Source organism: Alnus glutinosa, chromosome 12, assembly GCF_958979055.1.
Source record: "Alnus glutinosa chromosome 12, dhAlnGlut1.1, whole genome shotgun sequence".
Taxonomy (NCBI): domain Eukaryota; kingdom Viridiplantae; phylum Streptophyta; class Magnoliopsida; order Fagales; family Betulaceae; genus Alnus; species Alnus glutinosa.
The window spans coordinates 21,323,159-21,335,752 of record NC_084897.1 but is presented as its reverse complement, the minus strand read 5'-3'; the positions used below and the strand labels follow the sequence as shown (position 1 = coordinate 21,335,752).

At 34.7% G+C, this 12,594-nt stretch overlaps 2 protein-coding genes across 2 annotated transcripts; both read right to left on the bottom strand.

Moving 5' to 3' along the window:
- Positions 1 to 249: 249 nt before the first annotated feature.
- On the bottom strand, positions 250 to 3,373 carry LOC133852735 (uncharacterized). Its single transcript, XM_062289486.1, has 3 exons — positions 3,181 to 3,373; positions 1,909 to 1,969; positions 250 to 836 (listed from the first exon to the last, which is right to left on the bottom strand). Exons 1-3 carry the CDS (start codon positions 3,241 to 3,243, stop codon positions 607 to 609), a joined length of 354 nt encoding a protein of 117 aa, XP_062145470.1. The 5' UTR covers positions 3,244 to 3,373; the 3' UTR covers positions 250 to 606.
- Positions 3,374 to 4,973: 1,600 nt separating this feature from the next.
- LOC133852734 (cyclin-H1-1) lies at positions 4,974 to 8,890 on the bottom strand. The gene is made up of 14 exons (XM_062289485.1): positions 8,591 to 8,890; positions 8,166 to 8,216; positions 7,990 to 8,068; positions 7,744 to 7,862; positions 7,578 to 7,651; positions 7,206 to 7,326; positions 7,018 to 7,086; positions 6,761 to 6,802; positions 6,230 to 6,307; positions 6,075 to 6,133; positions 5,742 to 5,826; positions 5,469 to 5,557; positions 5,298 to 5,369; positions 4,974 to 5,187 (listed from the first exon to the last, which is right to left on the bottom strand). The coding sequence occupies exons 1-14, from the start codon at positions 8,648 to 8,650 to the stop codon at positions 5,184 to 5,186; spliced, it is 1,002 nt and encodes a 333-aa protein (XP_062145469.1). The 5' UTR covers positions 8,651 to 8,890; the 3' UTR covers positions 4,974 to 5,183.
- Positions 8,891 to 12,594: the final 3,704 nt, after the last annotated feature.

Genomic DNA, 12,594 nt, shown 5'->3' with positions numbered 1-12,594 from the left:
TGGAGGTGATTCGTCAACCAACTCTTGAAACCTCTTTTTTATTTAAATATTTTTTTGTTTTTTTTTTTTTTTTTTTTTATATCAAATTTATAAGGGTATTTTTATCTTACTGAATTTTTTTTAAAGTCATTCTTGTCTTTTTATTGGCCTTGGGGACATTATTGACAATTTTTTATAGTATGGGAATATATTGACTCAATTAATAGTTTTGGGAGGGGAGAGAGACATTGACAATGGAATGCATAGTAATTTAAGGAGAACATATATGTGTACTGTTTTTCAATATAATAAGATGAAAGTCTTTCCCAAAAACTCAAAGAACAAGGGAACTCGGTAAAGATTCTTTGTCCTTGAAGCTTTGCTCCTACTCTTTACAAAAGATCGGGCCACCAAGTATCCTAACACCTCCTTTTCCTATAATCAGCGGCGTTTGTAAATATTTGCTAATGCTATTTGGATGTTTTATAAAGAGATGTTTCTACTTCTGCTTGGACCACAATCTTCCCATGAGCAAAACAATTTGGCATGGATCATGGCCCCATGTTCCACCCATATATATTCAACATCCATATATCTAGTAATTAGGTAAGTAAAATAAGCCAAAAATCAAGTAATTTGATAGATAAAAGCTTCAACAAATCCCCAACCATCATCAAGATCAGGTCCCACCCAATAACCAGCTATTACCATATAATTGGCACAAGAACCTACATTCCAAGGGCAAGAATCAATTTCAGAACGACCTCTCGTGGGTGTCAAAAAGTGATGTCGATAGATCCGGTTCATTGAAAATATGCCTTTATTAGCAATATTGCAGATGGCAAGAAACGTTGGTGCTGCAAAAGTAATTCACACTATCAGCTTAAAAAGACGAGCACAAACGAGGTTGTTCAAATGTTCTATGTAACATGAAATCCTCTACAATCAATCCATTTTGCTATTTTTGGAACTTGATATCGGTCCTCCTACCAATAACACAATACCCTTCTGATCTGTTATTCATTGTGATTGCAAGTTTCTTTTTTTTTTTGCTTCACAGAAACTCATTCAATGAAGATAAGCACTTGCTTTTGAATTAATTAGAAGGAACTTCCCTGAGTTTCTAGCCCTGATGTGGGGGCTTGAACTGAAAACGTCCCAAAAATTTAGACAGTTTAATCTGACCTAAGCTGGATCTTATTATGCTTAATAGATCGATGCACATATCAAAATTATCTTCACAAGATATTCACCTTCTTCCATTTTATTAAGTGTAACAAATTTTCCATGTTCATGTCTTAGTAATGGACGCTTCTATCAAGGCACTAAAAAAATAAAAAAGATAGATGCAGATTATAGGAAAACAAATTACACTTTCAACTCTAAACCAACGAATTGATCCTAACCAGGGTTTAGGTTGGGTACATCCAACGAGAGATAAGCCTGGTTCTGGCTTTAAGCAGCCAATTTGAATTAATTCAAACAAGAAGATGATTACAGTTAAAATCCAAGTTATACAGCAACCTAATACTTTTAAGTAAAGTACGGTTCACTCACAGTATCAACTTTGGTAAATTACTATTGTAAATTCTGAGAGTTAAACTTACTTCCACGGTGACAGAATCAGCAAGTAAAAGCATGAAGATAAAACCTTTATGCCTCCACCAAAATGCCTGGGTTCAAGCTTTTTATGATTTGAAGTGGTAAACCATGAGCTAATTCACTCATAGGGTAGCTGAATTTTAAAGTAAAAACTAATGATAATCCTCTTTTTCTTTCAAATGTATACAGTTTCCAAGAACAAAGGTGAGTGCTGGACTACAGTTCAGCCAGGATAAAAATCAAAAGCAAGTCGCGATCATGTGCGCGTTAAATAATGCAAACAGGTTGCATAAACAATACATGAGCAAGGGGATAGAGAAAGAAAACCTGTTCTGGCATTTGCTTGGCTTAAGAGTCTATTTAGAGATAATTTTCTCAGATGTACCTCCTGGATACAAATCCCAACAATCAGCATAAAATACCAGACACACATTGTGCCATTAATAAAACATCAAGCAAAGCATATGTGTAAGCAACAATATTAAGCAGAACTTTTTGAAAATTGAGAACTGTTAGGACATGGTTCTACACTTTAATTGATAAAACTTGAACGACAGCGTAAAGGGAAACCCCATACTTAGGATAAATCAAACTGGTGATACAAAACACCAAATTTTGATAATTGACTAATAATCAATCTAGCGATACAGGAAACCAACTTTTGGTGACTGAGCAATCTTTATAAGCCATTATGTCAGCCGCCATCAACAAAAGGTTAAAGAATTAAATAAGGAAAAAACAATAGATTTAAGCCATTACAAAAGGCAATGAGTCATGAATTAGATGCAATCCCTGGTTAGTTACCCAGCACCAGTGGCTGCCAAGAAGGTGATCCAAGTGTTTGATAGAAAAAGAATCATTTACACAATCAGTTACGCATAGTAGCAAACAGCACTCAAACATACAAAGACCAATAACAACTAACTGTTGCACACAAGATCTGATTGACAAAGCATAAATATTTCTAGATAGTTCCCCTACCATTAATTAGTAATAACACAAAACTCAGGTTTTTCTGTGATCCAGTAAAGGTCCAAAAGTTTGTAATCCACCACCAGCTTTAAAAAACAAAATGTCCCATGAAACAGTCTGGGTCAGGGGGACTATGAAGCTTAATTCTTTTGATTTATCATGCTCATGGTTCAATTATCAGCCTCGTTGTATTTGCTGTTAAGGGTAAGCAATGACAAATATACTTGTCCAAGACTAAGTGCCCTTCATATTTAAGATTTAATTAAATGGCTTTTTTCTCATTTCCCATGTCTCCATCTTCTATATTTTCTCAGAGAGTATGCTTCTAAAAAGGGATATATATATATATATATATATATATATATATATATATATATATTAAAAAAAAAAAAAAAAAAAAGGAAGCCAACTAAGTAAATTACAGTAGCTGTAATTAGGTCGCTTGGGTGGAGTTCCACTCTATCTTTTTTTTTGGGGGGTGTATGTGGATCTTTTCGTGTCCTTGTCTCCTAGACATTGAATAGTTTTCTGACATTTTTCTCAGCAACCAAACAGGGGTTTGGAGAGGAACATTTTAATAAAAACTTAAGGGTTTGAATGAGAGGCTTGCTACTAAAAGGGAAATACCTGGAGTAGGATTGGTGTAGTACGGAGAGGCGTGGAAAAGCTTATGGAGAGCAAGCACGCCATTTAAGCTCTTCGCTTCTTCAAGTTCTTCGTTGGTGCTTCCTGGGTTTAAGAAGAAGATTGTAACGGCGTCGTTCTAATCCGTTCTGTACTTCTCCAATGTGCTCCGTGCCAAAACTTTTATTGCCTTTTTTCTTTCTTTTGTTTTCCCCTGCCGGGCTGACAAAAAATTTTAAAGAAAAAAAAAAAAAAAAAACCCCTTTTCTGTTACTTTTTTACTATAACGTCTCTTTTCCTCTTCTTTTTTCTTTTTTTTTTTTTTTGAAAAATACTATAGCGTCTCTTATATACATTTTAACAAGCGGTACTTTTATCCTTTTATCTATCGATCACAATCTTGATAGGTTTTAATGTAGGTTACTAATAAATAACACCATCTTTATTGGACTAATTTACGATTCAGACAAATAATTGTGAGAGACCACTTATGAAATTTACCTGACCCAAAAAAAAAAAAAAAAAATTAGTTGTCCAATCACCGATGCAAGTGAAACATTCGGTGTCTGCAAAAAATCTTATGTATTAAACAAGAGAGAATATATGTATTTATTTTTTTTTTAAAGTTACGGTGCTCAACAAATTAGCAGCTAATTCCTTGGCCAAAATAACTAGCCTGATGAGGCTCTTCTTTTGCTAATTTTTGCTATAAGCCTAGCTAAAATAATTTTATTTTTTTTTTACTATTTTGACTAACCAACGTGAATGCCCTTATATCCTCCCAATTTCCCTCTCTCTCCCCTCTCAAACGAAGATTTTACCTCTTAAGATAGAGAGAGGAGAACGAGAGAAATATTGGGAGTAGTATGGATCTTATGCCAGCCACTCTTAGTGACTTTCAAAAAGGCCATTTTTTTTTGCAATTTTTTATGATTATCTAATGGGCGAAATTAACATTTTGATGGGATTGACATACGGCCACCATGAAACTGACATTGCTTTCGCAGTTTTAGGAAATTTAAGGTTGTATCATAAACTGATTCCATAATGTTAACAGATTCAAATTCTTTCTCTTTTTTTTCTTTCTTTTTTTTATTCAAATGAGAGAAGGGTTACAAGGGAGTTAACAGCTTCTACTTATACATGCTAGAATTATTTTCAAAATTCAATATTACTTACACACGGCTTTGTGAAATTAGCAAAGAAAGTTTATTATGATAAGAGTAATATTATATATCACAACGCTATTCCACTATTCTGATATGGCATATGCCAATTCACCATTTAATTTTTTTTTTTTGTTAACGATAACTGATTTAAGGGTAGATTGACAATATTATGTCAGCATAGCCTTACTCTTATGATATTATGCTCTATTACGAGCTAAGTTCTAACAAATGAAGTGATCATTGAAATATGTACGCATATATTATGTATAATGATGGACAAAGATTTCCTCTAAACCATAACTTCTTCCAATCCAGTATATAAAAATGCCATGTGTTTCTTTACATGTGAGATACACATACTTTTTTTTAATTTGAAGGACAAAGTTGAAAGAATTTTATTAAAAACGCATTTGCTCTTCCAACTTTGCCATTGCAATTAAAAAAAGCATATACTTCTCACGTGTAAAATGACGCATAATATTTTTATGGACCATGTTTGGAGGAGGTTCCTCCAACCTAGTTTGGAGGAAAACTGTCCTATAATGATATAATAATTATAGATCTCCCCAAGTGCTCGGTCATGGTATAATGGAGATCAAACTGTGGCAACGGTACAGTGCTCGGTCATGGTATAATAGTATATATAAAGGTTTACCCATGATATATTTTGATGCTAAACAAAATTTAATTAATTGGTTTCAGAACAAAACAATGGCCATAAATGAGAAAAATAGAATACTGATTACAGAATAGGTAAGAAATTTCACTTCAAAATGCACCTATTCTTGCTCGAGGACTCTGAAATGAGCCAGCTTCATGGTGAGATACCAAGATACATTACCTGAAACCAGAGAAAGTAAAGTCACTATAACTACGAATTAAAAAGGTTTCACACTGACAGACTCGAAATAAAATCAAATTAAAAGATTAATCAAACAGTGCAGAACATACGATTGCATGTTTTGTGTTTCATTTGAACTCTTCTTTGACTTGTGTTTTGATTTCTTCTCCCGTTTCTTACCCCTGCCAAGCAGTGAAATTTGGGTTATTGGTACAAAAAGAACAAACCAGGAGCATTGGACAAATATTTGTTATTTCTTTATGAAGAGTATTAGAAAGTACTCGTCATGCGAGCTAAGACCCCAACAAGATTTCAGCTTCCGGTTGATGTGCTTCAAATCTTTTTCTGAAGGGAACTTATACCTCCTTACCTGCCACAAGACAAGAAGAATGGTAAATGTAACTGAATACGACCACAATTCTCTATCTAATATTGAATTGCATCCATTCCTAGCACAGAATCATTCCATGCCCACCAGTATCGCTATCAACAAAGTATGTTACAGGAATCATCAAACTTATATTCAAGTTGCGATTAGTATGATAAATTTGTACCCAGGAATCTATTGCATTTAGAGATTCAATGAGCTCTGAAATGGAATGTGCAGAACTCTGACGAGAGAGAATGCTCCTCAGGTATCTGCAAAGAAGCAAGTTGAACACTGACTCATTATTATAGACAAGAAGTGTTTTTTTTCTTCTTTTTCCTTTTTTATGCCAACAACAAGATTTGTAACCCCAGTCCCTTTCCTCCCTAGCTGATTTGTTTGTTAGTGTGCAATCACCGTTTGGAAACCAAATACAAACACAGTTAGTCAACTACATACAAAAGAAATGTTGCAAAAACATTAGTCATAATCTTGAGGAAACTCCAAAGCAGTTTAAAACCTCTCAAAGTCAAGAACTCTGTGCACCTCATTCGAACCACGCAAAGCAGCCAATGCCAACTGCATCATATAAATAGTAAGAAATGTCAGGATTCTAATTAACGAATAGATTACAAGATCATGAAGCATTATCTACAAGAAGATGTCATAGAGTACCTGTCCAGGAGGGAATAGAAGTGGTGCTTCAGTAAGCATGATTTTATCAACTTCCATTCTTGCAGTTTCATGTAAAGCCTATGAGACATTAAAGCACCAGAGGCATAAATAAATTGGAGGAAAAGGCAATTGAACCTCTATGTAGGCATCCCTTAGCAAGCAGAAGAAGCATTATCTACAACAATTAGAGTGCTTGAACAATATTTGCTCCACAGGAAATACTGAACAATTAATCAAATTACTTATTAATTACTCTAAAATGGTAATCATGCACTAAGATCTGAACAATTAATCAAATTACTTATTAATTACTCTAAAATGGTAATCATGCACTAAGATGCTGTGTATGCTCAACTGCTAGCTATTTCAAAACATCTAATTTAAACATCAGTTTTATGAAGACTTTTTCAAGTTTCAACTTAAGCATGTATAACATAGGAAGTCAAGTAATCAAGAGTTCAAGGATCAGAGAGCAACAAGTATTAATAGACTATTCAGTTAAAAAGATTATATAGGATACACAAAGTTTACCTTCAGCATATGAAGCTGGTCATCTTTTGCTTGGCAGAATTCCTAGGAACCAAAACCAATTGCCACCAATTGCAACACAAAATATGCAAAAAAAAATATATATATATATATATTGTAACATCGCAGCAAGACCAAAAAGAGAATTAAGGAATTGTGCCAAAAAATATTAAAACACACACAGAGTCACAAACAAATGAGCTTTCTTGTACAAATCGGAAACAAAAAATCTTCATCAGAAGTGGATTAATCATGCTTACCTCCATATCATTGACAAAAGCATCAATTGAGCGATAGGGTGCATAAACAATAAGATCAAATTCTAAACTCTGCAAAAACAAAGGAGTAAGATAAAGTTCTAAACTTTTGCAAAGTAAAGGTATATAGGGAGACAAAGAAAAAACAAAAAAAATAGAGAACAATAATAATATGCACGGCACATCCATGCCTGATAAACTATCATCTCATTATTGAGAATCAATTGATGATCCTGCGAGATCCCCTTACCGAGCTCCTCAGCTGAAACATGATTTTCTTCTATCTTACAAGCCCCATAAATGCAAGTTAACCTGTGCAAGAGGAAGTAACTTCATAAACATTATCAAAATTGAGTACGATCCACCAACAATTTGATATGCCAAGCAATTCCAATAGTGCCAATTTCCTACTATTTCCAAAAGAATTTTCTAATAATTTCCTCATGAACTTTTATGATACTTTGATGCAATGCAGATTCAAACTTCTGTGGTGGATACTGGGTCTTGAGACTATTGGGAAACTTCAACAAAGATATGCAAAATAGATTTACAAGCAATCTTACATAATGTTTTTTGGATGATGTTCCATGACTGACCATTGAAGATAAAACCTTTTGAAATATATAAGAGCTGTTGCCTGCAAAACATGAACCAATTCCAGAAAGTTGACCGAAAACCCCAACATTACCTTTATTTTCATATTCATTATGGAAAGAAAGAAACAAATACCTGGATTTTATGAGGAAAGTGGAAGTTGTTACAAACTTCTTGAAGTTTATTCTCATAGAAAACTCGCATGTATTGCTCTTCTTCAATATTAAGTGGTTTTGGACGAGAATGCTTGTCAGCTAACATGAAAAGAATGAGACCATGAAAAAACAGGTAGAAATCTTGCCCAGCAAAAACCACATCAACCCATTCATTCAATACAATGAGAGAAGCTATAAAAGTTGTGATTCTCGTAAAAGCATTTACCAGTATCTTTTGCATTAGTTTGAGGTTCAGGATACGACAGTGACCCATCAATATCTACTTCCATAAGCGTTGCTCCATACTTTAGTACAGATTAGTCAATCAGCAGTGATAGATATATTTATCTTAACATAACAATTATGAAATCTACTACTAGGCGGGAAAAAAAAATACCATACCTTTTCTAATGCTTGTATTGCTCTTTGGTTAGCGGCTTTGTATTTTTCAACCTATATCATAGACAAAAAAAAAAAAAAAAAAAAAAAAAAAAAAAAGTGCTTACTATTAAATTACATAGAAAAAAACTAAACTTACAAAATTATTTACCTCTATTACACACACAAAACCACACACGGGGTTTTATTTTGTGGCCAAAAGGATTTCTTGTTTCCGTCAAACCAAACAGAGCTTGAGGAAATCAAGTTGCCTAGTAGAACTGCTTTACCTTAATCCAACTGAATTTTTTATATTTATGAAACAAAAGCAAACTCTACGACTCTTAAATATTCTTTAGCCGTTTCTTTTTCTTTATTTGATTTTCTTTTCCTACATTTTCTCGACAACCAAACGGAAACAGAATGGCGATAGCAAGAAAGGGACCTACCAGCTGTTCAGGAGTGAAGATCCACTTGCTTCGGTGAGTTGAGGTCTGGAAATCGGCCATGGCGACTCGTAAACCCTAACTCAGTTGCTCTTAAGAAAATTATTAATAGTGTTACCAATTACGGTGTATTAAGTGCTTGGATTTGTAGCAAACTGAATGAATATCGGAGAGATTTTTCAGGCTAATAGCGGAGAAAGAACGAAAGGAAATAGTGTTATGGCAGTCTGGTGTTGGGAATTTGGGCATTCAGAGGATTCTTACTTTTTTTGTTTGCCCCTCTTTTTTAACCGTTCGGAAATATAAAGATGGTTGCCTGAGCAATTTTATTGACTAGTTTAAAATAAAACTTTGTCCAAATAAAAAAGTGAAAAGGGTTAATTATAAAACAACCCCCAAACTATTATTCGTTTTTAAAATAGCCATCTGAACTGCCAAATGTATAAATATGACCCCCAAACTATTAAAGAGTACAAAAAATACACTTTTTATCGAAATATTTCTATACTACTCTTGTCACGTGTGATATATTCAATTAAAAAATTAAATATAAAAAACTGAAAAAAAAAAAAAAATTAAAAAAAAAATTAAAAGTTTAAAAAAAAAAGAAAAGGGAAGGGTGGCTTGACTCTCAAGCCACCCTTTTGAGCAAAATAGGGGTGGCCGAACCACCCCATGGCCCTCGGCCACCCCCATTTGGCCTGGCCCCACAAGGCTAAAGAAGAAAAAAAAAATAATATAAGTTTAGGATTTGACTTTTGGAGATGGTCAAATCACCCCTAGACCAAACGGTAGTGGCCAAGCCACCTTCAAGCCATTGGGAGTGGTTTCGGCCACCCCCATTGGCCAAAATTTGTCCCAAAAGCCACCCCTTCATATATATATATATATATATATATAATTTTTCTTTAACTTATAAATTTAATTTTTAAATTGGTTTATTTTTTTTATTTTTTAATTGAATATATGACACGTAACAAGAGCATTATATGAATATTTCGACCAAATTGACATTTTTAGCACTCTTTGATAGTTTAGGGTGCATAACTTTAAAAACAGCTGATAGTTTTGATCTTTTGGGAGGGTTTTTTATAATTAACCCCCCAAGTAAAAAAGTGTATATATATGTGTGTGTGTGTATGTGTGTATGTGTGAGTAAACTATATTTTTCTAACAATTTACAATGGCTATAAATTTTTTGAGTAATCAAATCTTTAAATTATGTAATTAGTTGCATGTCTCTACCCATTAAATTTCTCTAGTTTCTATCATGCTTAAGTTCACTTTTATATACCTATCCTATGATCCAAAATAAATAATTAAATAAACATGAGATCATATAAAATTGTTATGGTTAGGAATATTGCAACTATACCTATACCTTGAAGGATTGATTGTTTCAATTTAAAGTTGACGAGACTATATATATATACACGTTACAAAATGAACAAAACAAACCAATGCCAAAAGGCACCAATTGAAATTACAACAATTAAAGATCTAAAGTAAGAGCAACAGTGCTAAGTGGATCGATTCCACTGACAAGAGGAACAGGAAAAGGATGGATAAAGGATGAGGTGGGAATGCTGTTGGAACTAAATATAGCTGCGGCCCAATGTGCCACATAACAGGTACCGAAGTTTGCACTTCTATTGACTTTCTACGCTAACCATGATGAATCAAGGGGAATATAGTCTAATGTAGTGCGAATAATATCAGTGATACACCAATCCTGAACAATTGTTGGCTGCTGAAGAACAAAGATAACTACTTGAGAATCACCTTCAAGGATGAAACGATTGAGGCGAAGTGAGGAAGCTAGAGAAATAGCAAGTTATGTAGGTAATGCCTCGCCTTTATTAGGAGAACATTTTGACTATATATGAGAATTCATCTTGATCGATTGACCCCTATAATTTCTACAAATAGCTACTTGGTTTGAGAAAGAGTATCGAATAGCAGTATCAAAATTGATCTTGTGCCAATTAGGAGATGGTCGGATCCACTTTTCCGATTGAGGGTTTAACTTGTGGGACCAAGCATCACAATGTTGATGATAATTTTTTATGATGAGCTTGTCAAGAATACGAGCATTAAAGGAAAGACCATCATGGAATGCTTTATTGCGATTGAACCAAAGGAGGTCACAAGTAACAACAGCAAAAACATGAAATCTAAGATGCTCAGACCTATGGATGAGCAAATTGGCCCCAGGGGATAAAATAATTCTTTTCCAGTCACATAAATTAGTTGAATCTAGAATGGTAGAATCAAGTGGCCAAGGCGAAAGACGCCAAATAACTCTTGCATAATGGCAATGAAAGAAAAGATGTCTTATAGAATCTGGGCCAGTCTTACAAAGCGGACAAGGAATATCAAGTCTATAGGTTGGAATAATAGACTCTAACCGCAATTTAGTTGGCAGAATATCCCAATCTATCTTCCAAAGAAAGAGCCTGAGACGATCTGTAAGCTGTAATTTCCAAATGTCCTTCCAGATAGAAGATGGAGAGTGGAAAGAGGTCCAAGTAAACTCATTATTCAGAATTGCAAGGTATGCCGAGTTTGTTGTGAAACGGCTAGAGCAAGAAGGAGCCCAGAGATAACTTGGATTGGCCACCTGTGAAATAGGCAAATGGCTGATCGCATCAGCAAAGAAATAATCGAAGATTACGTAGAGAAAATGTTGGTTCCACTGCATTGTACTTGGAAGAATTAAATCAGAGATAGAGAAAGAGGGAAGATTCCTATTATTAGGGTTTCTTGGAGAAGGCCGATATGATGGTAGGGAAGGTATCCAGGCTGTCGTCCAAATGGGCTCAGAGGTAGTTGTAGAGATCTTCAAACAAGAACCAGCAATGAGAAATGACTTGCATTTTTGAATTCCTTTCCAGAGCCATGATGCTGTTGGAGTAGAGGAAGCAGAAAAGAAGGAATCATACTGTATATATTTCTTATGCAAGTGTTGAACCCAAAGAGAATTGGAAATAATGAATTTCCATCAAGCTTAGTAATGAGTGCTAGATTTGTGTTAGTCATTTTCCGACGACCGATGCCACTTTGATTCGGTGGGAGACAAATTGAATCTCAAGATTTAAGACTAAGATTCCGTGATTTATTTGGGAGAAACCCCCACAAAAAATCTTCGAATCATCGATCTAAAGTGGTGCATAGGGATGATGGCAAAAGGAAAGTACTCATGGCATAAGTAGGGATTGCCTCTGCTGTGGATTTAATGAGGACAGTCCTTCCAGCTTGATAGAGAGTCTTCGCTCGCCATCCATTAATTTTTTAAAGGACTTTATCAACCAAGGGTTGAAAAGCCTCATTCCGAGAGGGACCAAAATCAAAGGCAAACCCAAATAAAATGGAGCAAAAGTCGTCATTCGGTAAGGAATAATCCCCGTAATACTCGAAATGCTGATAGAATAGGTGTTCTTGCTAAAAAGAATAGAAGATTTCCCATTATTGACCTTTTGACTTGACCAACTGCAATATTTATTGAGGCACGAGGTAATCATTGTTGCCTTAGTGGAAGTAGCATTTGCAAAAATAATCAAATCATCCGCAAATAATAAATGGGTAATCGGCGGACAAGATTTTGCAATCTGGATTCCCTTTAGAAGACCAATGGATTCCTGTTGGTGAAAAATTATGGAGAGAACTTCCGTACCTAGAATAAATAGGAAAGGGAAAAGGGGATTACCTTGACGTAATCCTCGAGTCGGTGTGAATAGGCCAAAAGGGGATCCATTAATCAGGATCGAAAAGGGTGATGAAGAAACACAAATCCGTATCCAATTGACCTAGGTGGGGTGAAATCCCAATTTAAGCATAATGGTTAACAAGAAATCCCATTCCATTCGATCGAAGGCTTTTTCCATATCAATTTTAACAGCCATAAGTCCTCCACGACCTCGCTTGGACTTGAGAGTGTGGAGAAGTTCATGAGCTATAATAGAATTATCTTGTATCGTTCTAGAAGGAACAAAAGCCGGTTGATAGGG

Bases quoted from the DNA above. Each gene is read 5' to 3' on its own strand.
- LOC133852735 (XM_062289486.1), bottom strand. From the start codon at position 3,243: ATGGCGTGCTTGCTCTCCATAAGCTTTTCCACGCCTCTCCGTACTACA. The intron at 1,970-3,180 runs GTATTTCCCTTT...ATTTGTATCCAG, and splicing joins CTACACCAATCCTACTCCAG to GAGGTACATCTGAGAAAATT. The intron at 837-1,908 runs GTTTTCTTTCTC...TTACTTTTGCAG, and splicing joins CCAAGCAAATGCCAGAACAG to CACCAACGTTTCTTGCCATC.
- LOC133852734 (XM_062289485.1), bottom strand. From the start codon at position 8,650: ATGGCCGATTTCCAGACCTCAACTCACCGAAGCAAGTGGATCTTCACT. The intron at 7,327-7,577 runs GTAAGATTGCTT...CCTCTTGCACAG, and splicing joins CATCATCCAAAAAACATTAT to GTTAACTTGCATTTATGGGG. The intron at 6,308-6,760 runs GTAAACTTTGTG...AATGTCTCATAG, and splicing joins ACCAGCTTCATATGCTGAAG to GCTTTACATGAAACTGCAAG.